A 26,480-nucleotide genomic window follows, 5' to 3' on the forward strand; every position below is an offset into this window, starting at 1 on the left:
GTTTAATGTGATGAAGAAAAAAAATTTACCGGTGGATCTAGACACCCCCGAGGAATCAATGTGCCATGAGTCATCAGTCAGGACTCATGACACGATGGGCACACGGTCACGCACCACATGGCGCCGGCGCCGTGCCACGCTGACCCTTCTTCCCTTCTTCTCTTCCCCCCTTGCGGCTGACAAACCATTAATGCCCCCCTCACGCCCCGTGTTCAATTCGCCCCCCAAAAACCAAACCTCCCTTCTCTCTCTCTCTCCTCCTTATCTCCAGTTCTCCACCCACCCACCCTCCCTCAGTGCCACTAAAGTAAAGGCCACCTGTGTCAGCGCGTGGGGCCCACCTCCCGGCCCCCACCACCCTGTCAGACACAACCCAACCCAACCCAACCCCCGCGGCGACACCCGAGAGAGCTCAGCTCAGCTCAGCTCGGCGACGACGACGAGCGCGCGCGCGTCTGCTGCTGCTGCGGCTGCCGAGCAAGAGGACATGCATGTGAAGTCCCCCCGCTACTACTCAATAATTCCTCCTCTTCCTTCCTCTCGGCTCTCACCCCACCCAGGCCGCAGCGACCACCACCACCGCGCCGCGGGGCCCACCCACCCCTCGCGTCCTCCAGCCGCCAGCCAAGCCAGCTCCTGCGCCTTCGTTCCCATGCGCCCGCAAGAAACCCCACCCCCACCACCACCACCACCACCACCCAAGAATCTCTCTCACACACTTCACTCGGTCTTCCTCTTCTTCTTCTTTCCATCTCTCTCTCTCTAGTCTCAGTGAGGTGAGGTGAGGTGAAGGTCAGTGATGGCGTGGGGGGCTTGCGCTCTGCTCCTCCTCCTCCTGGTACTTGGTGCGGGAGGAGGAGGAGGGGTGCATTGCCTGGAGGTGACGAGGAGCAGGAGAGCCTTGCAGAGGAGGCACCACCTGAGGTCAAGTGAGTTCTCTTTGCATTGATCCCTTCTTTGCTCATCGCCTTCTTCTTCTTCTTCTCTCCTTCTTTCTTGATCCTCTTCGATGGCATGGGATTGGGTAGCTAGCTAGCTAGAACGGATTCCATGCTTTTCATTGCTTGGTGTTCAGGCTTCAGACACCATAGTTTTCTCTGAACATGCATAGGTGTTGACGTGTTGTTGTAACACGATAATCTGCAATGTGTTGGTTTGATGGTGCTTGCGTTCTGGATTAGTTAATGATTACTGCTCCCAGTTTTACATCGTAGTGTTGCCAATGGGGGGAAAAATGACCCGTTTTGGCAAGAAAAATGGAGGCGCGTGAATTGCCAAGATGTGAGTGTGACTGCGCCATGAATGTGATGAGCTCCTTCTATATCTATGGTGTTCGTTGGTCAGCGGCTCACCCGGGGCGTTTGCCAAAAGTAGCACGCCTCCAATGTAGCCTTCGACCATGGGAAGAATTGCATAAGCAATGATGGGAATAGTAGCTAGTGAGCTGGTGGATTGATTTCCATGTGGTTGGTGAATGGTGGTGACTCGGACTGATCGATGATGCTTTGAGGTTTTTCAGGAGCAGAGAGTGGCGCCACCATACTGGAGCTCAGGCACCATGGCGGCGGCGGCGGCGGCGGCTCGGGGAAGAGCGGCGGGAGGAGCAGGGAGGAGGAGCTCGGCGGCCTCTTCTCCTCCGACGCCGCGCGCGTCTCGTCGCTGCAGCGTCGCGCAGGCGGCGGGTCTTGGGCGGAGGACAAGGCGGCGGCGGCGGCGGCGACCGGGCGGGTGCCCGTCACGTCCGGGGCGAGGCTACGGACGCTGAACTACGTGGCCACCGTGGGGCTCGGCGGCGGCGAGGCGACGGTGATCGTGGACACGGCGAGCGAGCTCACCTGGGTGCAGTGCGCGCCGTGCGCGTCGTGCCACGACCAGCAGGGCCCGCTGTTCGACCCGGCGTCGTCGCCGTCCTACGCCGTGCTGCCGTGCAACTCCTCCTCCTGCGACGCGCTGCAGGTGGCCACCGGCTCGGCGGCCGGGGCGTGCGGCGGCGGCGAGCAGCCTTCCTGCAGCTACACCCTCAGCTACCGTGACGGCTCCTACTCCCAGGGCGTCCTGGCGCACGACAAGCTGAGCCTCGCCGGCGAGGTCATCGACGGCTTCGTGTTCGGCTGCGGCACCAGCAACCAGGGGCCATTCGGCGGCACCTCCGGTCTGATGGGTCTAGGCCGGAGCCAGCTCTCGCTGATATCACAAACCATGGATCAATTCGATGGTGTCTTCTCATACTGCCTACCTCTCAAGGAGTCAGAATCATCAGGGTCTCTTGTCCTCGGCGACGACACCTCGGTGTACCGGAATTCAACCCCAATTGTGTACACAACCATGGTTTCCGACCCGGTGCAAGGGCCCTTCTACTTTGTTAACCTGACCGGTATCACCATTGGCGGCCAGGAGGTAGAATCTTCAGCTGGCAAGGTTATCGTCGACTCGGGAACGATCATCACGAGCCTCGTGCCTTCGGTGTACAATGCGGTCAAGGCAGAGTTCTTGAGCCAGTTCGCGGAGTATCCGCAAGCGCCGGGGTTCTCGATTCTTGACACTTGCTTCAACTTGACAGGGTTCAGAGAAGTGCAGATTCCTAGCCTGAAGTTTGTGTTTGAAGGCAATGTGGAGGTGGAGGTTGATTCCAGTGGAGTGCTCTACTTTGTCAGCAGTGATTCTTCTCAGGTTTGCTTGGCTCTGGCCTCCCTGAAATCTGAGTATGAAACTTCAATCATTGGTAATTACCAGCAGAAGAATCTGAGGGTCATATTTGACACTCTAGGATCTCAAATTGGATTTGCACAAGAGACTTGTGATTATATTTAACATGATTTGATTTGGAGGGGGAAGGGGGCCATGAGCTATGTGAATATCCCTATACCTGGAGATCTGTTTTGAGATTACTTCTGGTAATTGGCAAATGGTAGTACAGTATTAGTTATTGTCAAATGTACAAGCATCTATAATTGCTTCGTTCTGTTTTTTTTTTTTACTGCCGTTTCTTTGTGCTTCAGTTCATCCTAGATTAATATCGTTTCAAGAAACAAGTGGATTTTTTTTGTTTGTCTTCTTGTTTCATTAGATCCTACAACTTCCTTGTAATTTCAGATCCTACTGTAGATCATCCAGTGCATATTGACAACAAGAAGCACAATACCAACTTGTAAATTTAGAGGGGAAGGCAGTAGTGGTTATGTTTTTTTTTAATGAAAGAAATTAGGCATAAGTGAGCAATGTACAGCAACTGCGCAATCACTTGAGAGAATGCCGAATAAGAAAATTTATGTAAAAAGAAAGCAGATCAGGACATGCCGATCCTATAGCGATCAGATATGACACATGAGGTCGGCACTACCTTTCCAAATGAAGACATCTGCAAGAAACAGCAGACAGAGAATATACACTATGCAGAAATGTGCTTTTACAGGATACAGATCAAATCATACGCCAGAGTTACTGATAGTATAAATTAAAAATGAAAGAAGAATAAAAGGCTAGAATCGCATTCTCAGTTCCCACATCACCCAATTGGGAATGCGAGCTCCAGTGATTTCAGGTATTCTATCTCATGAAAACTGAAAAAATAACTGGCAAATGATAGTTGTAACTTATGAACAAAATATATTTGCCTATAACCCAGTACATGTCTCCTGCAAGTTTCACATTTTTCATGCATTTTTTTTTCAACCATTCACTTTGTTCTGGCTAGAATGGAAGAAAAAACTACCAAACAAACAAGCAGTCTTAGCCACTGAGCTACCAATACTGCAATACATACTGCTGCACCATTATGTACTTACATGAATACTCGGAGGGAATTTTTTTTTAATAGAATACAAAAACTGAAGTAGTAGTACAATCACGGATTCAGAATCTAAAGCAAGGTACAGTCTCGCGCTAAGCACTAGAAGCTCATCATCCACCTGATCTGACAGTGTCCCGGCAGGGCATGCAACACAACATCCGTCCATCGACCCAACATCCACATGCTGGCTGGCCTTTCGGTGCTTGCAGACAGCACAAGAGACCAAAGAAACACAGCTGTGGATCAGGCTAGCCTGCCTGCGTGCAATGCAGACGTGCCAAACAACATATGCATCCTCCAGCTCAGGATGCATGTTCCTCAGCATGCACATCAGGTTAAGGCTGGAGTGACTGATTAGGCAACTCCTTGATTTTTTTATATAATATAAGCTTGTTTGTTTGGAGGCTTATACTTAGATTTTGGGATATTAAAGCTTCTCTAAAGTTTAAGAAGTATTAGTGTATTGTTCTATCCGTTCAAACATATAAGATGCATATTATGTTTCGTTAGGATAAAGACTTTAACCGACAATTACTCAATCAAAAAAAAAATTGTCACAAAATTAATGTTGTTTGATTTATATTCAAAAGCACTTCCTTATAATTTTGATTTGGTATCACATAAATGATACTCCTATATTAGTAAAGCAAATTTTAGCTAAAGTTTATCATAATAAAACAAAATACGATATATTAATAGAATACGATATATTAATAGATTTATATGGTATGCTCAAGTTGTGACTGCCTGCCTGACAATGCGAATCAGATGACAGGAGATTTTAGCACATGAAGCAATAGTTTGATGGGGTCAGGAGGCAGGCTGCAGAGGGTTGTCAGTCAAAAACAAGAGTGATCAGAGCTCCCATGTTTGACTTGACCAGATACTGTCACAAAGCTCAATGATTCTTAATACTGCATGGAATTTTTTGGATGCCGATCGCAAGATTATGTGCTCGGCCAATTGCTCTTTTTATAGCTTACAGATTATAAATTATCGGGCCCCATCTTTTTTGTCAAAGGTTGAAAATATGTCATACAACATATTAGAAAAAAAATATAAGTAAAACTTTTATATATGTATTCTTAGTGATTTAAATAACAATATTAAAAAGTAAACTACGATTGAAAAAACTTTAAAGTAAATTTTAAATTTTAAATTTTAGCAACAGCTGATTCTGTACGGAGGAAATGATGAGGTCCATCATAAGCACGCTTGCCATGCGCCTAAACAACAGAATATTTAATTCATTTCTTTATACTCCAGAATAACTATTAAACTCAATTACATCCATCATCTACCGAGAATGCACCAAAGTGTGGCAAGATCATTCAATACCGTGTCACAGGTCAGTAAGTCACAACCAAACAGCACCTTAAAATCTACATAGCACCATGGAAATTCAATTGTTCTTTTTTCTTTCATACAGTTCCTAAACTGTCTAGTCCCAACAGTCATGTACAAGCAAAATATTGAGGAAAACCAAATTGGATCATGACCTTTTTCTATCATGGAGAAAATTTCCAAATCAATTGATATTTATGAATTCTCACAGATAAACTAGTTACTAATGCCGCACAAAAAATAATAGAATTAACTAAACTCGCTAAGGATGGTAGGAGTTTATGATGCACACGCATATTGGGGTACAAAACATTTTTGCCTGACTAACTCATGCAGATCGTGGACAATTTTAAACACTGCATCCGGTCGCGCTAGTTTCAAGGCATTTTGAGACATCATTTTGAGCTCGTCTGACCTAGGGCCAAACCAATCGGCTACAATCTTTGCAATTTGTTCTGGAGATTTTGAGAACTTCCCACATCCATTATCAACAACATAAGGAACATTGCCAGCTTCCTGTCGTGTGAATAAAATATTTTAGAAAGATAAACAAATCATGTTGTACACCACATCGATACTTATAGATATGATACACCTCGTCCATGGAAAAAAAAAACTTTTAAGGAATTGATGGGATCTAATGCCATCTTTAATTTAACATAAAGACATATTATCAGGATAACTTTTGGAATAAATATGGCGAGAATAGCTGCATGAACCCTGATGATAGAGCAAAAATGGATGGTGTAAACCAAAGATGCCAGGTGTGTATAAGAATGGCATGTGGGTATAAAAGCCAACTTCGGTAAACTAAGAATCCATCAAAATAAATGTTGAGCATAGTTTGGAACTTGGCTTGAGCTGGGTGGTATTCGATCTATGATTGTATTCTACAGATATTGTTGCGATCTTTATTTACCACTACTCAAACATTTTCAATCTAGATTCAGAAAAAGGATAAATGGGTGCATTAATGCTGTAATATTATGAAAGCTTATAGTGAGGGGTGAAACGATGTGCCAACTACCCAACAACATATAAATCAGTGTCATTTCTCAGCGAAAATGATGAAATCAAGCAATCACTACATTGACTGACTGGAGAATTACCTGACCAGCAATATATCCATTTAGTATAATGGGCAGGCCACGAATCATGGCCTCTGCAATTGTACCAGGCCCCGCCTGAAGATCACCATAAATCATGTATCATAAGTTCATCACTAATTGTGTAATATATATCAGATAGCGAAGAACATGATCTGAAAAGGTGAAGCTAATGTACAGCATACCTTTGTAATTATACAGTCACAAGCACCCATGCATTCTTCCATCTTTGTAACGAAACCCTTAACCTAAGATTTCAAAAACAAAAGAAGACTTAAAGCACTGGAGTGTATAACTTTGGTGCAGCCAGCAAATAATTCCTTTAGTAAAAGATTCTGTGCAACAGATGAAGAAAGCCTATGCTACAGTCTACGCTTATGACTCACTCGATGTATCCTGAATCCACCATAAATCGAATTCTACAATCAATATGGTAGTTTGGTTTAAGTTCTTTCTGCACTTAACAGATGAAGACATGTGCTGTATACTTTGGGTTTTGCAAAGGTTGAAGAAAACATATCCTTGCGCAGGAAAGAGCAATATCAAAAACTGGTAAGCCAGAGTTGTTGCAATTTCCAAATGCTTGGAAGATACAAATCTGGATCAGCTTTAAGAATGCACCTGAACTGGAACTTTCCAATTGATTGACTGCAATCGGCTAGTCAGCTTCTTATTACGGCCACAAATCACAAGTATTTGACCAGTGGGTTCACCAAGGACTTCGTCATATAGAGCATCACCAAGTGCTCTAGCAGTGGCTTCAATAGGACCCATCCCTTCCCCCCCACCCATTAGTAGAACAGCAGGCAAATATTCATCCATACCTAACTCCCTTCGCAGTTCATCCTATCAAAGAAGATAAGAACATGTAGAAAACTCAGGAACTTGTGCAGATGACAAAAGATCCAAAAGGCAGTAAGGTGCTGATAGTTGAATAAATTGTTTACCTTTGGTCGAATAGGTTTGACAAAAGATGGACGTACTGGGAGGCCATAGACTTTAATTTGCGAGGGCTGCAATCCAGCTTTTAGTGCTCTCTTTGACACTTCAGCTGATGGACAGTAACATCTAGTCACAAGCTTGTGAAACCTACGGGATAGCAGTAAAATAACTATTTCACTGTAAGGGCAATAACATGTGTATCTTAAACTTGATAAGTGACCTGAACTGGTATTAAGTTACATGAACATTGAAACCGGCATACCATGTTGGGTGACAAGTACTCAGATCTGTGACAACTGTTGTGAACGGAATCTTATCCAGTAAACCTTTTGACCTTAGGATTCGGAGTGGGACATGCTGCATTAAAGGATGGACACTGATAATTACATCTGGTTGGTATTTCATGAGACCTTTTGCAACCTCTCTGCAGGAAAATAAGAGAGGCAATTTCGATATTATATACCATGTTATTCACAAATATAGGCAAGGACCACAGCTAAAGTATAGCACATACTCACTCCATCCAAAGTATAAGCACTTCTGGAGTTTTTCACGGGGATTAAGGAGAGAGGTAAAATTAAATGGGGGATGGTTGTGATTGGTTGAGATGAGGAAGTAGGTTGAGAAATTAAATGAGAGAGTTGTGATTGGTTGAGATCAGGGAGTAGGGAGAAGTTGCTGTATTTTGGGATGAAGGGAGTATTTAACAAGACAATAAGGGTCTACATGTGAATCACTTTAATATTAACAGGAAAATAACTAAAGAGATCAAAGTAAAGAAAGCTAGCCACCGCGGAGTGTTGTCGAAAAGCTAAACTTTAGAACATCATCACAGGCTCATGGGAAACCATAGAATTGAGGCATTGGGTATATAAACCCACATCCCTGGCAGTGGTCCTAACTAATGTTCTTTAATCATAAAAAAACCGCTTAATTTAGATAAGGCGACATAATATATTTTTAATTCAATCATGACCATAAGAGTGGCTGGCCTGATATTAACAAAATTTGAGGTGAAAAAACAAAAACTCACAATATGTTTGGAAATGAGCAAGAATGACATGAATGGTAGATACCAAAAATTCTTAACATGTATTGTTCAGAAGTTATTCACTGCCATAAACCACACAAGGAAAGCATCTTCGTGAGTTAGAAATCAGACTCTGTAACTTATCTGGCAATACAAGTTGCAATTTGAGTTATGTATGAATTGTGTCAGAATAACAAAGAAATCCTAAGATAATTAAAATTAAAAATATATTAAACTAAGAGTAAATTTCACAAACTACAGATACTTGTGTCAAATTATCACAAAACTATAGATTTAAGAATGTGTATCACAAAACTACAGATTTAGCGTTAAACTTTTCACGGAACTACAGATTTAATGCACCATATCACAAAACTACAGATTTAGTGATTAAGTTATCAAAGAACTACATATTCTAGAGTTTAGATCATAGCACTATTATTTATTTAAAGTTATAAAATTTGTAGTTTTGTGATAAAATAGTTTTTAAATGTGTAGTTTTGTAATAAAATAGTTGTTAAATCAATAGTTTTGTGATATAATACCTTAAATCTGTAGTTCCATGATAAATTTAACTCTAAATCTGTAGTTTTGTGAAATACATTCTTAAATCTGTAGTTTTGTGATAGTTTGATCAAAGTATCTGTAGTTTTGTGAAATTTACTCTTAAACTAATTCAAGATAACAAGAGAAAAAAGCCAGACCATACAAGGACTACCTTGCTATGAATGTCGATGTTGCAGCAAAATGTGGCTGATGAACTACTCGTGGTGCAGTACCATAGTATGTCATCTTCCACAAGGGTCCATGTTTCACCAAGAAACTGTAGCTCCTGGGTAGTTGGTTGAATGGCCATGGGGTATGGTCAGTCCATAAATCAGTGACGAATACCTGCAACAAATTCCTTTGTTATGAATACAGAAATTACATAAATTATCAATATCAACAACCACTAGTTGAGAAGGCAGAACGCCAGAACAAGTGATCATTCACCCTGTTATCTAAGAATCAAACCTATACAAATAACTGTAATCGCAAGTGGAGAAGCGTTTGCCTGTTGCCACATGTTCCTGTTCTACTACATATTCCCTCCGAGCTGATAATACTTGTCGTTTTAGACAAGGGTGAGGTCAAACTTTAGAATCTTTGATTATGAATCATTTTTAACGTATTTGTCTTTCAAATATGGTGACTACATGTATAGATTAGTCTTAAAAAGTACTTTAATAAAATCATATATTTGTTAACACTTATATACATATTATAATGAAAAATAATAGTCAAAGTTGTTTTTTGGAGACCGTGTCCTTGTCCAAAACGACAAGTATTATTAACCCGGTGGGAGTAGCAAGCACAGGACTACAAAACATGCTAAATCATCTCCTGCTAAGTCATTATTTTATTGCAGAAAGAGAAAAGAAATTATAGCTGATGGCAGTAAAGATTTCCATAAGCACACGACTCTTCCTCTTCAATTACTCGAACTACAGCATTATGTGAAAAAAGAATCAGGAACATCAATAAACACAAAATACTTCCTACTGGTCACAGGTAAGCTTGTGCATTGGCATGACTTTCAAAACATATTGAACAGCAATTTATACAGTATTATGTTTCTAACATAATGAACTTGTAATGTTAATTTATTATGAGAGACAAATCTACTCATTATTAACATAAGGCCAATCTAAATATTCATAAAAAAACATTTAAATTTCTACTGAAGAGATAACAAATATTTTTTGTTGGTTATTATCATGCTAAAAGAAAGTTTAGCAGATATTACACAGATCAAAGTACCACAGTTGTACACAACAATTCGAAAGGGCATGTCACACCCTCTCATGTATAAAAGTCATATACTATGGCACTTGCAATTACCGTTTATCAGCTGGCTTATTTGAATTATTTCTGTGTTTCTATTCCATGGGCTCTCTTCCATCCTAACTAGTAACTACTATATGCCACAATATAATTTTACAACACAGCATTTGGTAGCAAGTTAATCTGATGATGACAATCTTGCTGTTGAACAGGAGACATACAAGTGAAGAAACCAGAAGAATTTGGAAACCAGCGATCTAAGGCAAGTAAAGAATGCGAAGATAAAATTATGTAAGAAAGGAACTGCTGCTTAAGGCTACAAGCGGAGAAAAGTGGGTGACAAAGGTTTGTCTGTGCATAAAGTTGACATCAGCAGTAGCCCCTCTGGCCTAAGTCAGCTGCGACTGGCTATTTGGATCCACTAGAATTTGTGCGTTAAGAGGACTGGCCATATAAGCTCAGGTGCCAGAGGTAAGCGACGCAACAATGGCTAGATTTAATCAAATCCAATTCCCTTTCCCAGTAAGTTTCTTTCTCCAAATCTTATAGTCCTTCCCTAAATTTCCACAACAACCCTCCTTAAACGCATATTCCACTGAAAAGACAGCAATGCGTAACAGTTACTGTGGACAAATACTAGGCCTTAACTCTGACAAACATACAGCTGAACTTGGTACATGTCAAATACTATGTGAGCTTTATACAAAACGCGACTTAAAAGTTAAATTTCACTTTCCTAAAGAAAGCATATCGCACTGCTCTAGCTAGGCTCGCTCCCTTGTAGCCTAGGGAACCATTTTCTATAATAGGCAGTGATTGTGCGCACATAGATGATAGACCTAACTAAGGTGGCACGTCACTGTATTCAAGCACTCAGATATTCAACCACCATATCCAACGAAGTATGAGCGAAGGAGCGAATTAACTCTAAATAGCGAAGCAGCGAATTAACTCTAAATGTGCGGATATTAAATTAGTACTATAACATATAAAGATAAAATTAATATCAGAGCTTAGCAAGCAACAGCTACAAAGTAACAAACGAATCCCAAGCACATCACAATCAGTTGAGCACGCCAAGCTGGCAGGATAAACCGCACCTGGTAGTCGTCGCCGAACTCCTGGATGAACGCCGCCTTGATGGCCTCGGCGGAAGCGCGGTGCCCGCCGCCCGTGTCGCTCATCAGGATCAGCACCTTCTTCGGCGCCTCGGCCCGCGCCACCCCTTCCTCCTCAACCAACCCATCCACCTCCCCACCTCCGCCCCCGCCTCCCCCGCCGGCCCCTTCGCCGCTCCCACCGCCGCCGCCTCCAACGCCCAGGCCGAGGGACGCGAACCCGAGCGGCGCGATTTGGTTCCCGTGCAGCCGCACGAAGCGGGAGAACTCGGCCCACATCCGGTGGAGCCGCGACGCCGCGGCGGTGGAGCCCGCGCCGTAGGCCGAGACGGATACGGAGACGGCGACCGCGCGGGCGGGGCCGCGGGGGACGCAGAAGGCGTTGGAGGAGGGGGCGGGGGCCGCGGGGAGGGGAGGGGAGGCCGGGAGGAGCGGGGACGGGAGCGAGAGGAACGCGGCGGGGAGCGCAGGGTCCGCCGCGGCGGCCAGCGACGAGGCGGTCGGCGCCGGCATGACGTCGTCGTCGGCGGCGGCGGAGGCGGTGGCGCGGTGGAGCGCGTCACATTCGAGTGCGGGGGATTCGGCGAGGGAGGGAGGGTGGAGGTGGTGGAGGTGGTAGTGTGGGGGAGAGGGGAAGGTGAGCCACACAGGCGCGGGGGTTGGGCGCGGGCGGGGTGCGCGTGCGTCGGTTTTGGTTTGGGGTTGGATGGATCGGTGGGGTTGGGTCGGGGTTCCCACCACGGTCGGTGGGTCGGTACTGGACTGCTGCTGGGTGTTTCACACTGGTTTGGTTTGGACGGAGAGGGATCTGGCACGTGATCAATGTTGGGTAATATGGTAATAATAATAGTCGTGCCGGCTAACCACTAAATAATAACATGTGGGTACTGTAGTTAACGTTAATAAGGATTCCAACCAAATTAAGAGCAGCGTGCATTCCTCTCATTTTCTACTGTAATTGAGGATTCCAACGAATGTTAGCCTCTTAACCTTCATCTCGGCCCTCATGCCCGAACTACTTCACCTATGCTCTTACATTGCATAGGATCGACCAACGCCATTCATACATAATCAGATTGTTATTATTATTACACATTTATACAAGGTTAGAGCTTTTAACTTCATTATTCTTAAAGAAAGAAAAGGCTTTAACTCAGAATATTGTTATTTTCAAAAGACAATGTTGTTGCCTGGCCTGTAAGATTGTATATTAAAGCATACTTCCTCTGTCCCATTAAACATGTCGTTTTAGGCTTGCGGTAAAATCTCATAAAACATGTCGTTGTAGTGTTATCAAGTGGAGGCATCTAGTCTATTCTGTCAAGTCTTCACTTTCATTTGATTTTTCTATTCTGTCAACCTGCTAGAGCTGCCCGAGCAGGTGGTCGTGGCATGCGTAGCCTGCTCCACGCACGCGATGGAGGGACTACTCCTGCCTGCCAGCCTGCCACACATATGCGCTGTCAACAACGATGGTACATAATCAAGAACTGAATCAAATAAATGGGGGGCACTTTGGTCTTTTTGACAGCAAGTTAATTTGGCTAAGAAACCTTAAAACGACACATTTTCCGGGACGGAGGAAGTATTACTGTGCTTTAAAGAGTGAGGCTTGATTCCGATTGTTTACTTGACAAATACCACCATCACACCAAGACAAAGTAACCGTGCATTAGATTTGCTATCATTTGAATGTAAACCATCAATTAGAGTTGTACCACCATCTCGAGGATCGACTATGCTAAGCCATGTTATGATTCCATCACCAAGAGATTGTGCCAACCAAGGATAGAGTACTCAACATCATCAATAAAAATGTAACAAAAGGTTTATATCCGAGGATTATGTCATTGCTACAACAACAAATGTCTACATCAAGGATGGAATGAATTGCAAAGAAGATGAAGTGGTCATTGCTCAAGTCGAGATGGTTGACACCGACGAGCAGACCAATTACACGCAATTGGTTCAACTTTCAATAGATGTGCGATCAAGCCAACCATGTTTCATCATGCATGATACATATGATTGGAAAGCTTATCAAGTCTAGTTTCAAACGCATCAAACAGCTAGTCGTTTCGACTTCGCATGAGGGAGTAATGTCTATTTTCAGTGGAGACTGCATAGAAGTTGAAATGGCCTTGCGAACCAGCTTGGGAATAACTTTTTGAGACCTTTCAGCTTGCCAATTTACTCCGAGGGATGTTCCAAGTATAAATACCCCTCATGCTATATCATTTAGAAAACTTTTGACAATGAAAATATGAACTTTTTTGTTTAGCTATGTGCTAAAAAATTCAGTGAGAGATCTCTACCCACGATCTTTGTGATTTCCTTGTGAGATTATAGAAGTGGCATTCAACACTCCCTAATTGGTGTGCCTACTCCCTTCGAGGTTTCCCTTGATAGAATTGTATGTTGTGATGGTTGGTAATTTAGAGTGTGGTTGAGCAAACCCTCAACTCAGGTTGTCGTAATAGAGATGGTGATTGGCTTCGAGTACGATCATCAGATTGTATTGTTATATTTGACTGCTTGTAGCTAGTTATCTTGGTATTGAGACAATTATTGGTTCGTGATCCTACATCGTGAAGATTAGAACATCACCCTATTCAAGTCGTATCAAGAAATGTTTGGATGACAAGTAGATTTCATTTTTTAAAAAATATATGCTAAGTATAAGTAAGACGTGACGTAAGTGTCATTTAAGCCAAACCCTTTTATTTGATACTCTGACGATTGTAAAGTAAATTGTTTGAAATTTTGAGAGATAAAATTGTGTTCGATATTAATGGTTAGAGATGTTATTTTAGACTTTGTAAAAGTTCGACACAAAATGGACTTTTATCTATTTACATTAGGTTCAAAATTATTTTTTCCCAACTCCTTCAGCCATCTTGTTCGTAGAAAGAAACCCGCACCGCGCATTTTACAAAAAAAAAGGGCAGAAAATTCAGCACCAGGAGGGCCACCTGGACCCGGCAAGCCAGAGACCAACCAACCACACGCGAACCCGCGATTGGCCCTAGGCTCTACGCTTATGTGGCCCACCCGTCAGTGACCGAACAGCCCTTGCCGTTCACCGGTGACCTGTAGCCACGCGCGTGGTCAATACGAAGCCCACGGCGGCGGCGGCCGCAGCAGCGAAGCCTGCGCCTCTCGCTCGCCTGACCTCCATCCCACATCCTCCTCCGCCTCTCTCCGATTCCGAGACCCTCGCCGCGGCGGCGAACGAAGGATGCCGGCGATGGCCTGCGGCGCCCGCGCGGGGGCCGCCTTCCCCTCCCCCCGCCCCGCCCGCGCCCCGTGGCCTCCCGGGCGCTTCCGGGCCCTTGTCCCTGCTCCGCCCGCGCTGCGGCTAGGGCTCCTCCGCCTTCCCCCTCCCATGGCCTCCACCATCGACTCACCCGGGAGCTCCTCCGACTTCGCCAAGCGCATGGAGCTCGCGTGGCTCATCTCCCAGGTGCGCTCGAGTTGGGAATTTGCCTGTCGGTTTGATGCCTGTTACTTTACTTATGCGTTCTGTTCAGAAATTGTTTTCCGTATGATCGCATTAGGAGGTTTCCATCACGTTGACCTAGCTTCTTCTACCTGGAATTGACCCCGTTGTTCAATTGTGATGAGGATAGGTTGCCTTCTCCGTCTCTCCCGGAATTTGGATTTAACGTGTGTACAACAGAGAGGAAATTGTGTGGAATTATTGCGCGAAAATACACAGAGTTGGATATTCAGACTGGAGAAACTTATTTATATAGAACAATAAATTCGAAACGGTTCATTCCGCCAGGAATAATATGCTTTGTGGATGGTGAATTCTGTAGTTGGGAAACTTAGCTGGCCCACACATTTACTGAATCTGTATGTACTTGTGTGTGATCTTTAAACTAGTTATCCATGTTCTGAAGAAATTTCTAACAACGGTAGTCTATGGTAAATCATGCACTGTTTTTGTCAAAAGGACTTGTCAGTTTAACGCGAGTTTGATATCCCAGGAGTGCAACTGCATCACATGATTAATTCAACCATACATATCATTGCACGCAAAAAGTCGTGCTTGGTGTGTTTGTTTTGCAAATGATATAATATGGAATGCTTGCCACTTCTTAGGAATCACACAGCAAAATAGATGAACACCAGACATAACTTGGAAAACCTCCGAGGATTAAAAAAAGGTGCGCCACAAAGGCATAATCATTATTTTGTGGATAATTACAATGGAGCTGACTTGCTCTATTGTGTTTTCCCTGGGCCAACAGGGATATATTTATAGGGATCACATGGAGAGTTAGTGTACTTGTAAGGGCCTATATTTAGAAAGGCAATAATCGAATGAATTCTGATCACAATTTTAACAGTGTGCGCGGCAGCAATCTAATTTGAATATGGAGTTATGGACCAGGAAATGAAAATGCTACTTCTTTGATTGGTGCAGTTCTAAGAGATGAGCTATATAGGATGTACATTTCTTAAAATAACAAGATATGCAAATTAGAATACATGGCTATATTTTCTTTGCAAACAAGGGCCACTTAAGAAAGGTCCCAAGTTCTTCTAGCTTTATGCCTTCATTGTTTCAGTGCTAGCAATAGGTGAATAAAATTAAATTGTGTATGCAGCATGCAATTGTGCTTCAATCTAACATTCACATGTGATGGATTTGCAGCAACCAAGACCTATCCCATGTTCATCTTGTCAATCTGCTGGGCACGTGGAGTGCAAGTGGTGTACCGGCACAGGTTTCTTTATCCTCGGCAACAACATGTTGTGTGAAGTACCCTCAAAAAACACGAAATGTGTGATATGCTCTGGAAAGGTAGTATGCCCTTTTCCCTTCCATGAATATCAGAAGGAGTTCTTATTCTGATTGTGCTGTCCCATTTAATTCTGTGAATACTGCATGTGAAAAATAGTAATATGTTGTTGACTCCCTAGATATTCCATCAATGTGTATTTTACATGACACGCATTGGATATAATTAATTCATATGATTTCAGGGCTTCGCAACTTGTGCTGATTGCAAAGGAACTGGGTTTCGTGCCAAGTGGCTTGAGGATCCTCCTGTCGACAAATGAAGCAGAGGAAGTTTACCATACCGTAAAACTTTTCTAGTTAAAATTAATCTTTGCTAATTGTATGTACATCTGTTCATATTCCTCTGTATGTACAAGTGGTACTATGATATTTTTGCACTGCCTCAGCTATTTCCCTATGCTGATAAGTCTTGAATTTTTCATTACATCCTTTGTGTAACATACAAAATTACAAAGAGGTAACTCCCCTCTCATATGTGTAGACTTTTGATTCAACCGTCTGCAGACGTGCAGAAAAAAACAGGATTGTAATTCCCTTTTCTCAGCATAAGATAATAACGATTATGTATGTAAGAAGGTAAATATTATTGCGTAAAGGCTTCATGTATCCATTCTGAAATATGGTTCAATGAGATGATTCATTCCATTAGCCCATCTAGTTTCGAAAATATTGTTGGTCCTATTTTATTCTTTTGGATTATGTTTGAATAATAGCTCACTGATTCCTAAATGGTTTTGTTTGGTTAGCCATAGAGTATGGTTTAACTACTACCTTGTATGCATATTTTACTGGATAACTGAAGTTTTGTGGAGTAGAAGGCTGCATAGGATGCATTTTCTGCGGTGGTCAGGGAATATGTTGCAATATATGTTGCAGTTTTTGTGATAAGTAATTGGCATGATTTATGCTTTTGGAGATTCTTTGCAAATGGTGTCTGTAGTCTGTACAACCTGAAACGTGTCTGGTCATACTAACTCGCAGCAAGTACAGTTGAGTTTTATTGTAAAAAGCAACATTATAGGCACATGGGTTTTATTTTTAGTCTATTGGTTTTTTGGTTTGAATTACTAACCAATACTCAATTCGATTTGAATGCATAGTTCTCCACAGTGTAGCCAAAATTCTTGATGCTTCTTTGTTTGCATACACTATCTCATGATTACAACCATTAATACAAGTTGTGCCCGTGAATGTATTTTCCTAACAAGTTGTTTAGCATATAGAATGTTTCTATTTTCACGATTACCCTTGAATCGTTTCATGTTTCATAAATGTAGAAACATTTTATATAAGGAGATTTTGTCCTGTCACCTACTTTATGTGGCAAAAACAACTAATATAGATAATTTCTCCCAGATTTCTATAATCTTTCTGAACTTGCATGAATTAACACTATTATTTGTGCCTAGTTTGTCCTTTTAGTGGAGATTTCTGCTTCTGTTGATTAACTTTTAATCATAGGTTGGTCTGCTCTTGTAGTGTATGAGTTTCATTGTATTTATTTTAGCATCAAATTTGTGTTTATGGAAGGTGAATGACTCTGTCAAGATTGGTTGATACACTGATATTTCCTTCTCTTCATCTTTTCTGCTGGTCTTGCTTAGCTGTGCAGGAACGATGGTTTTAGCAGTTAAGACAAAGAATGCATCAAGGTTTGGACTGTTTTGAGCCGTACACTACAGATCTTACAAATGAAAGCAACCAAATTTTTTGTTTGTTAGTCGTTGCAATTGATAGAACTTACAGTGCAAAACAAAAGAAAATTGATTGAAGCTGTAGGATTGGGACTTCTATGGCATATTTAGCATCTCTATCACCATTATGCGTGAATTTTTTGCATTATGTATTTGCAGTTGATACATCATACGTGCAAAAGAATGAGTCCACATGCATGATTGGATATTTCTGTTGTGACTTCTGTGAAGACGCTATCTTGGTAATTGGTTTCTTAATGTTTAGAGGAGCATCAAACTTGAGAATCAACCTTGCTGATTTGTTGCAGTTTTGTTTGTGAATCTACAGGCTACAGCTTCAGAAAAAAAACTCAACGTGGCCACTGAATGATCAGACACTTCCTTTCTGATGATTGATGAGAAAAGGAAGAGAAGGATACTCCATATTGATTTTGAATCTTCCAGGGGAACTAGTTATGATATCACAACCCTTCCTCTACATCTTCAGGTACATCCTCTAGGTTAACCATTCCTGCTTTCACATCCAGAACAGACCAGCAGAATGAAAGAAGTTCTTGTCTTCTTGAATAGTGCAATGTAGGCTTGGATGAAAATGATTCCCACGTTGGAAAATTTGTCACCCAACAATGCACTTGGCAGACTCCATAAACTCTCAACCACAGAGAAATGTCTGGGTCCAAGTGCTTGTCAATTGGGAATCTTGAGATGTTGTCGGAGTTTGTGTTAGCACAACAGAAATAGTGACACATCAGTGCTGGACCTGCCGATTTACTTTGTCCAGTCAAGCAATAACACTTCACCACTACTTCAAAGCACGTGCATACTTGCTACGCTAGTCAATAAAACGCATCAGGGGATAATTGCCAGCAACTTTTCTTTGTAGCTTTTATCTATTTCATGTTTTTCACATTTGCAGTCTTACAGGCTTACATCAACCAAAAAAGAACTGAGAACAAGAAGCATGTGTCTCCTGGTCACCTGGTGTACACACTGTACAACATGTTCAGTTCACCTCGGTGACAAGGCATATTCATATGCTCCATCAGATCGCGAATTTGCTTTGGAGATTCCAGTTTTACTATCTTAAATACATCCGATTGCTCGATGAAGGCCCATGCTCAGCCTTGCCGAGGTACTTGAATTCCAAGGTTGGTCTGCTCGATTGCGACTCTTTTTTTTTTATCAACTCTCTTTCTTCATTTTTATGAATGTCCAAAATATTGAAAAGTCAATCCCACATCATCTTCTACCGTAACTTTGCTGAAGTACGTTAGGCCGTTGCAGTCATGATCAAGGCCATGGTCCTGGGACCGGGAGAGAGTTTATTTAGCACAGATTTGTGTCAAATCAGTTCTAGGACACATATTAGTGGCGACAAGTTTAAGTAGAAGATGTTTGCACAACCTATTACAATCAGTCTTTGAGCTTCTGGCCTCTAGTTTTGATGGATATACACATCAGTGTCAGTAAGTATGTCACAGATTGTAGTTGTGCCATAATTGGGAGGAATGTATCGCTTTTAAGGCAGAGGCTTGCTCATGACTTCGGACGGTCCAGATTCGTTGGGAGTTGATTCAATTTGCCATAACTCATAAGTCCGGCCCATATTCTCACCAATTGAAAACGATATGACCACTGACAAGCGTCCGATAAAGGAATTAAAGCCATGGAAATAATTCATTTACATGACAAATTGATAATATATGCTTTATGATGTCTAAAATGGCCAACAAAATGAGCTGACTGTAGAAATCACTTCAGTCAATTGTGACATATGCTGCTTTACACTTGCACACAAGTCCACTTACGGTGGCTATATTAAGGCTATATATTAACCAGTCACTTAAAGAGTGATATCACTTTCTGGTTTTTGTCAAACTCCTTTGCTCAGCGATGTTAAAAGTTTGTGGTTTACAAATCAGAATTAGACGCTGTGCTCGTAGCCTCATATAAAAGAGGTAGGCAGCGTAGGTTCCACCCTCTTCTTTTTTTTTTCTGGTTGAATAGCATCGATTTAGCATGAAGTTGAACCGTAATTGGATTAAACATATTTTAAATACTATAACCACACCAAAATTTGGTAACTCTGGAAACATCCGCTCTCAAAACCACTCTAAAAAGGCAAGTCATCAAACCAAACGTACTTCTACAGTCCTAGATATCTCTATAGTACCAGTATAATCTTAAGTTGATTTTGGCATCAAGCCAAACATTCTCTTCAGGCAACATGTCCTATTTGACGCTTTGATTAGACAACGCTTTGTCAATTAGAAGCAGCCTGCCCATAGTTTGCCATTAAGAGATCTTCCGCGCAGTTGATTTCTGTTTAGAACGTAATCTATCTGTTGTATTACTGAGCAAAGCAAGGATGTGAGTGAGACACCATGTATGCCAAGAAGACCTAAAATTACAACATTAATTGGAAAAAGAGAAAGATGCGCTATCTGAAATCGTACTGAGTCCAGATTATAATAAAATCGATATACGAAATAAAATCGAATTTATAAAATTGAATTTATCGAAACAGAACCAAAAAGTTATATATTAAATCTCATTATGCTTTTAAAATCTAGCTATGCACAAAACTACGCTGGAAAATAAAAACCATCTATCTCCTACATCAGCTAAACTGTTTCAAGATCCTATACATGATCCATCCCACAGTAAGCTTAAAACACAACAACTGTGCTTTAACCACATTACACCCAACGCAGCTGTAGATTAACCCCCCTTAACTACGATGTTTCTGCAGGCTTGAAAACCAGCAAACCTGCAGAGAGCAGAGTAGAGACAAGAGGAGGAGGCCGTTCTTAGACGGCCATTTAATCAGATCCAGGAAGGTTTCCTTCTCCTTTTTTCTTTTTTTTTTGTCAAGATTTAAGAGGCCGGCCATCTCTCTCCCTCTCCCTCCTCCTCCTGCTCTCATTTGGCGCCTGCCCTGAGCTCCAAACACCAACTACCTCTGCCGCCCCCCATCACCCCTCCCCCCTCTCCCGCTCTTTAAAACTGCCACCTCCGTTAACGCCACCATAGTTGGTCACCCACCATCTCGTCTTCGCTCCCTCCTCTGCTCTGCACTCCATCCATGGCGAAGCCTCGCAAGAACTCCACCACTACCAACACCAGCAGCAGCGGTGTCGCCGCCGCCGCCGCGGCGGCGGCGGTGAAGCCGAAGCGCACGCGGAAGAGCGTCCCCCGCGAGTCCCCCTCCCAGCGCAGCTCCGTCTACCGCGGCGTCACCCGGTAACTTTTTATAACGAATCATTAACCGAGCTAATCGATCGAGCCACCGTGTTAATTAGATTGCTCATTGCTCCTCCGGCCGGCCGCTGATCGATCGCCGCCGCCGCGTGGTTTCGGACGTGCAGGCACCGGTGGACGGGGCGGTTCGAGGCGCACCTGTGGGACAAGAACAGCTGGAACGAGTCCCAGAACAAGAAGGGCAAGCAAGGTACGCTTAATCACTGATATAATCACCACTCCCTGCTTAATCACTCGCCTCAACTAATCCCTCTCTTCTGTTGGTGCATGCAGTTTACCTCGGTACGTACGTGAGGCTCTCGGGTCATGGCCTTGGCATGATCACACAGCCAGCCAGTTGATCCACTATTTCCAAAAAAAAAGAAAAAATTAGCTGGGGTGTTAGTGATAAGTGTGTGATTAGCGTGGTGGTGCGTCCGATTGTTGTTCGTTGCAGGGGCGTATGACGACGAGGAGGCAGCGGCGAGGGCGTACGATCTGGCGGCATTGAAGTACTGGGGACCCGACACCATCCTCAACTTCCCGGTAGGAAAATTTACTCCCCTGCACATTCCAACAGCATGTTGTTGCACAGTAGCAGTCAGTAGAGTAGATCAGCAGCACACTGCACTGCTACTCTCTGTGTGTATGTGTGTGAGGCAGTGTGTCCCATGGTGGATGGATCTCCGGCTTGAATTCCCCGCACCTCCCGCGAGTTCAATTCGATCATGGGCTACTTCATGATCCCCTTAAAAGTACACCTATACTTGATAAGTCGTCGAATAAATGTTTTCGATGCTGTATCATAGGAGCGCAATCTATGCCTTGATAGAATATAGCCTGTGCTTCATGTTTGGTAGAAAAATGATAATTTTATTGTCGTTGTTAGTAGTAGTAGCGAGGGTGTTTTTTTTTAAAAAAAAAGCTCATGTCTTTATTACGATTTAACCGATTAAATACAAAGTACATGAATGATGACAATCTCTCTTTGGGACATGAGTGATGAGGGTACTGGTTTTTACCATCTGATAAAGCGCACTGCATCTGCGCAAAATCTTTGCGCTTTACATTTTTTCGTGACATTTGTATAACTATCACGTTTATTATTATGATGTACAGTTGTCTGCATATGAAGGCGAGTTGAAAGAAATGGAGGGGCAATCAAGGGAAGAGTATATTGGATCCCTAAGGAGGTAATTCTCAAGTAGACAAACATGCAATGAATTTCTCTAAAAGAAAATTCTCCGTGAAGAAATTAACGGAATTAAATCCCCTGAAAACTAAATTAGCAATTACAACTCATAACCATATGGTTCATATGTATGATTTTTCACAGGAAAAGCAGTGGGTTCTCAAGAGGAGTATCGAAGTACCGAGGCGTTGCAAGGTAATCATTAGAAGCTCCAAATTACTACACTCCAAATGGGATCCAAAATATGTAAGACAACTTGACTGAAAATTTCTCATATCACAAATTCGTGCAAATATTCAGACACCATCACAATGGGAGATGGGAGGCCCGGATTGGCCGTGTTTTTGGCAACAAGTACCTCTATCTCGGTACTTACGGTATGTTAATTTCTTGCCACAAAATCACTAGTACCTCTGAAAACAAAATACCAGGAAAAATTTAACAGCACAACAGCCTTATAAGTTATAAATGCCTAGATTTCCTTCACCCATAAACTCTATTCCTGTCAAAGTTCTTGAAAGCCAAATCTTAGTATTAAGTGCAAGTCACCGGAGTTAGCTTCTGTCTACTTTTCTGGCGGTGCACATCGCCATAGTGACGGATCTGCCCCTTGCATTGAACCATATCACCTGACATTGTACAAATTCCCCAACTAATTTCTCCATCCAGTGATTGTAATGGCTGGATCCTGTCAATAGAGATTAGATTGTGATGTATGTCACTGTGTTCAGTTGCTCTCATGTGTCAACACCAAAATCTCCGGTCCAAATAATTAGGCCACGATTGCAACAAATGATTTCCATATGCATTTGTGAGGAACATCACATCTCACATGAGTTTTGCATCAAAATTCTTACATAATCCTTGCTTTCCAAGTGGGAACATGCATGGAGAAAGCAGAAAGAGAAACTAAGGGTAGAAACACGCTGATATACGGTTTACTCTTTTTCACATTATATAAATACTTTCCTGTGGTCAGGAAAAAGGCATGCCATCGTCTCAGATAGTGATATGGTATTCAAAAAACAATTTTGATCACCAAATTATATTTTATTTGTGAAGCCAGAAGCCCAGAAAGACAACATATTTTGAAATGATTTAAAGGCAATCTATGCATACGATTTAATATCAAAATGGCATGGACACTTGAAAGCTCCAAAAGTTTGTCTAGATGTATACCTGGAAAGAAAAAGATAACTTTTTAACTGGAGGGAACGAACTGTAAAACATCCATCCCCGTAAATTCTTCCATAGCTAATTAAGAATGAAACTCCACACAAATGAAAAGAGAGAAACTAGTATGTGGTGTCCCCACTAATTTAAATACACCAGGAGTTGCTCAATGGGGCAAGGATGGGGATGATCTAGATCGAAGTAGTTGAGCTAGCAATGGCAGGAAGTGAAGTGAGGCTATTTAGGACATTTCCCGGCAATTTAAATCCCAAGTTAGTTGGGGATTAGATGCAATGACTCAATGAGGTAGACCCCATGAAGACCAACTTCCAACGGCCCCTCTGTTCTGTGTGCACCAGTTGAAGGCTACACATCCATTAATCCAAACATTAGCATAATTAATACATACCAAAGATCAGAATGGAGCCATACAGACACGATGGATATGGTGTGAGCTTGTCATGCCACACACTGCACACACAACAAAAGTGTATAGTATCACTACATCACCCCTGTCGCCTCCCATTGGAGAACATAATAAATAAATTTAGGAACTAGGAGTATTTAAGAAATGTGGGAAGAAAGGAATAAGTCTGAAAATAAAAAAAAACAATGGTATTTTTTTTTCAGAAATGGTCTTCTTAAACTAAATTTACCCTTGAAATTACCAAATCTTGAAAAAAAATCACAATAGGTTAGTTACGAAGTGTTTGGTTTGGTACCAAAAGTCAATCTTGCCAAAATTTGTCGTTGCTAAAAAAAAAAGATACCCTCCGTTTTATAACTCAAATTATAAGTTGTTTTGATTTTTTTTTACTTAATCGAGTTTATAGAAAAATTTAGCAACATTAAAACACCAAATAAGTTTTATTAAATTTTTTTAGAATATGTTTATTTTGTGTTAAAAATATTACTATACTTTTTGATAAGTTTGATTAAATTTTAAAAAGTTTAATTAGAAAAAACTTAAAGCGACTTACAACAGGTGCTCATGGGAATCTTGAAATGAGGAAGTTGTGGAATAGCCGATGCTACCAACTTCGTACTAGCAATCTCGTCGTCAGCCATTGTCTGAGCGAATCTTTCTTGACTGCAGCGACGCAGGAGGAGGCGGCAATGGCGTACGACATGGCGGCCATCGAGTATCGGGGCCTGAACGCCGTCACCAACTTCGACCTCAGCCGGTACATCAAGTGGCTCCGGCCCGGCGCCGACGGCGCGGGCGCCGCCCAGAACCCTCACCCCATGCTGGGTGCTCTGTCGGCGCAGGATCTCCCGGCGATCGACCTCGACGCCATGGCGTCGTCGTTCCAGCACGACGGCCATGGCGCCGCGGCGGCGGCGGCACAGCTGATCCCGGCAAGACATTCGCTCGGCCACACGCCGACGACGTCGGCGCTCAGCCTGCTGCTGCAGTCGCCCAAGTTCAAGGAGATGATCGAGCGGACGTCGGCGGCGGAGACCACCACCACCAGCAGCACGACCACCTCCTCCTCGTCCCCGTCGCCGCCGCAGGCGACCAAGGACGACGGCGCCTCGCCGCAGTGCAGCTTCCCGGAGGACATCCAGACCTACTTCGGCTGCGCCGCCGAGGACGGCGCCGCCGGCGCGGGATACGCCGACGTGGACGGCCTGTTCTTCGGCGACCTCGCCGCGTACGCGTCGCCGGCGTTCCACTTCGAGCTGGACTTGTGACGGCGGCGCCGCCGCTGCCGCAGCCGAGCAGTGTCAGCTTGTGCCTCGCCAGTAGCCCAACGGCCACGGCGCAATACAGTTACAGGCCGTTAATTAAATTCTTTAATTGGGTGGATTTTGTCCATAGGAGAATGACCAAAAAAAGAGAAGGAACAGACGAACAGACAAATGGAAGGCAGGCAAGAATGCAAGATACTCTTATAGCACAAGCTAGTGCTTACAGAGTTAATGACAGTATTATAGTGACAAGCTGAAGACCGAGAATTACTTCAAGATTGATTTTCTTCTTACCTTGACAATCCGAATGAGAGAGAGAGATAGTGGGTGTGTGACAGTGTGAGGAGAGGAGATTGTTTCATTTTTGCTTCATCCCTGACAAAATGAACAACTATATAGTATCTTTTTTTTTTTTTGAGAACGACTATATAGTATCTATAATCTACATAAATACTTGATAGAAGGATTTGTGAGTTTCTGAACAATTACTACATGTTCAATCCTGAGTTCCTGACTGTTCACCATGACCATGAGTACAAGTCTGTCAGTGACAGGGTGGTTTCTGAATCATCAGCATTTGACTCCTCCAAGCTCAGCTCTGAAGATCTGCTGCACTGCACGCATCGATGGCGAAGTACGCGACTGCAAGTTGAGCATGGTCCAAGTTCTAGCTTTTTCTCCATGGGCATGTGCCGGCACATACGATTCTGCCAGTGTGGTTCAATACCTCAGCTGTCAGAGACCACCATTGTATCAATGCGTTGGCTGTCAGAGACCGGCAGTGAAAACATCAACCTTGGCTGAAAAGGCCAACTGCATGCCTCCCCGGCAGGGTGTGATACTTAAGCTGTGTTCGGATGCCCATTTTACCGACCTCTCTTCCTCGTTTTACGCGCGCACATTTTTTAAACTATTAAACGGTGTGTTTTTTTTAAAAAAGTTTCTATACGAAAGTTACATTAAAAATCAAATTAATTTATTTTTTAAAAAATAATTAGCAAATACTTAATTAATCATGTGGTAATGGCCGCTCCGTTTTCCATGCGCGGTGTTTGGGTTGGGAACCGCCTTCTGCGAACACAACCTTATACTATGTACTAAAATAAAATAAATATGTAAGCCTAGCACGAGATGTAACATCTGCATATATGTCTTTTATTCAGATTTGTAGTACTAGAATGTATTATATTTGATATTTGATTTATTTATTTTGAGATAGAGGAATTACATAATAACGTGTTTATCCTCGATGTCAAATCGCTGATGGTCGACCGGTGTCCCTGGCGGTCGTGACCAACTGGGAAATTTCTAAAGTCATGTTTGGAGAAGTTAGATATTTGAGAACCAGCTAGTGAGTATCAACTCGAGAGAATGAAAATATTTTCGGTGTCCTTGGCGGTCGTGACCAACTAGAAAAATTCTAAAGTCGTGTTTGGAGAAGCTGGATATGAGAAACAACTTGCGAGTATCCAACTCGAGAGGATGAAAAGCTTTTGGCTAGTACTAGACTATTAAGTTCATT

At 42.8% G+C, this 26,480-nt stretch overlaps 4 protein-coding genes across 4 annotated transcripts; 3 read left to right on the forward strand and 1 right to left on the reverse strand.

The window, feature by feature from the left end:
• The first annotated feature begins 446 nt into the window (after positions 1-446).
• Positions 447-3,048, forward strand: LOC127785502 (aspartyl protease family protein At5g10770-like). Its single transcript, XM_052312968.1, has 2 exons — positions 447-929; positions 1,520-3,048. Exons 1-2 carry the CDS (start codon positions 800-802, stop codon positions 2,809-2,811), a joined length of 1,422 nt encoding a protein of 473 aa, XP_052168928.1. The 5' UTR covers positions 447-799; the 3' UTR covers positions 2,812-3,048.
• A 2,139-nt stretch (positions 3,049-5,187) lies between these two features.
• LOC127784191 (probable monogalactosyldiacylglycerol synthase 1, chloroplastic) lies at positions 5,188-11,802 on the reverse strand. The gene is made up of 8 exons (XM_052311382.1): positions 11,137-11,802; positions 8,931-9,103; positions 7,445-7,606; positions 7,188-7,329; positions 6,862-7,086; positions 6,426-6,488; positions 6,244-6,318; positions 5,188-5,650 (listed from the first exon to the last, which is right to left on the reverse strand). The coding sequence occupies exons 1-8, from the start codon at positions 11,665-11,667 to the stop codon at positions 5,414-5,416; spliced, it is 1,608 nt and encodes a 535-aa protein (XP_052167342.1). The 5' UTR covers positions 11,668-11,802; the 3' UTR covers positions 5,188-5,413.
• Positions 11,803-14,225: 2,423 nt separating this feature from the next.
• On the forward strand, positions 14,226-16,573 carry LOC127784192 (uncharacterized). The gene is made up of 3 exons (XM_052311383.1): positions 14,226-14,617; positions 15,818-15,967; positions 16,150-16,573. The coding sequence occupies exons 1-3, from the start codon at positions 14,393-14,395 to the stop codon at positions 16,225-16,227; spliced, it is 453 nt and encodes a 150-aa protein (XP_052167343.1). The 5' UTR covers positions 14,226-14,392; the 3' UTR covers positions 16,228-16,573.
• Positions 16,574-16,700: 127 nt separating this feature from the next.
• On the forward strand, positions 16,701-25,112 carry LOC127784193 (AP2-like ethylene-responsive transcription factor At1g16060). The gene is made up of 10 exons (XM_052311384.1): positions 16,701-17,903; positions 17,990-18,809; positions 20,414-20,904; positions 21,030-21,112; positions 21,196-21,204; positions 21,359-21,447; positions 22,021-22,094; positions 22,238-22,288; positions 22,394-22,470; positions 24,363-25,112. Exons 3-10 carry the CDS (start codon positions 20,747-20,749, stop codon positions 24,959-24,961), a joined length of 1,140 nt encoding a protein of 379 aa, XP_052167344.1. The 5' UTR covers positions 16,701-17,903; positions 17,990-18,809; positions 20,414-20,746; the 3' UTR covers positions 24,962-25,112.
• Positions 25,113-26,480: the final 1,368 nt, after the last annotated feature.

The sequence above is a fragment of the Oryza glaberrima genome, chromosome 9 (genome assembly GCF_000147395.1).
Source record: "Oryza glaberrima chromosome 9, OglaRS2, whole genome shotgun sequence".
Classification (NCBI taxonomy): Eukaryota; Viridiplantae; Streptophyta; class Magnoliopsida; order Poales; family Poaceae; genus Oryza; species Oryza glaberrima.

What these genes read in the sequence shown, in the direction of transcription:
- LOC127785502 (XM_052312968.1), top strand. Translation starts at nt 800, where the DNA reads ATGGCGTGGGGGGCTTGCGCTCTGCTCCTCCTCCTCCTGGTACTTGGT. An exon ending in GAGGCACCACCTGAGGTCAA is followed by an intron (nt 930 to 1,519) that starts GTGAGTTCTCTT and finishes GAGGTTTTTCAG; the next exon opens with GAGCAGAGAGTGGCGCCACC.
- LOC127784191 (XM_052311382.1), bottom strand. Translation starts at nt 11,667, where the DNA reads ATGCCGGCGCCGACCGCCTCGTCGCTGGCCGCCGCGGCGGACCCTGCG. An exon ending in ACATCGACATTCATAGCAAG is followed by an intron (nt 7,607 to 8,930) that starts GTAGTCCTTGTA and finishes ATTTTCCTGCAG; the next exon opens with AGAGGTTGCAAAAGGTCTCA. An exon ending in AGTACTTGTCACCCAACATG is followed by an intron (nt 7,330 to 7,444) that starts GTATGCCGGTTT and finishes GCTATCCCGTAG; the next exon opens with GTTTCACAAGCTTGTGACTA.
- LOC127784192 (XM_052311383.1), top strand. Translation starts at nt 14,393, where the DNA reads ATGCCGGCGATGGCCTGCGGCGCCCGCGCGGGGGCCGCCTTCCCCTCC. An exon ending in TCGCGTGGCTCATCTCCCAG is followed by an intron (nt 14,618 to 15,817) that starts GTGCGCTCGAGT and finishes ATGGATTTGCAG; the next exon opens with CAACCAAGACCTATCCCATG. An exon ending in GTGTGATATGCTCTGGAAAG is followed by an intron (nt 15,968 to 16,149) that starts GTAGTATGCCCT and finishes ATATGATTTCAG; the next exon opens with GGCTTCGCAACTTGTGCTGA.
- LOC127784193 (XM_052311384.1), top strand. Translation starts at nt 20,747, where the DNA reads ATGGCGAAGCCTCGCAAGAACTCCACCACTACCAACACCAGCAGCAGC. An exon ending in ACACCATCCTCAACTTCCCG is followed by an intron (nt 21,448 to 22,020) that starts GTAGGAAAATTT and finishes TATGATGTACAG; the next exon opens with TTGTCTGCATATGAAGGCGA. An exon ending in CCTCTATCTCGGTACTTACG is followed by an intron (nt 22,471 to 24,362) that starts GTATGTTAATTT and finishes TCTTGACTGCAG; the next exon opens with CGACGCAGGAGGAGGCGGCA.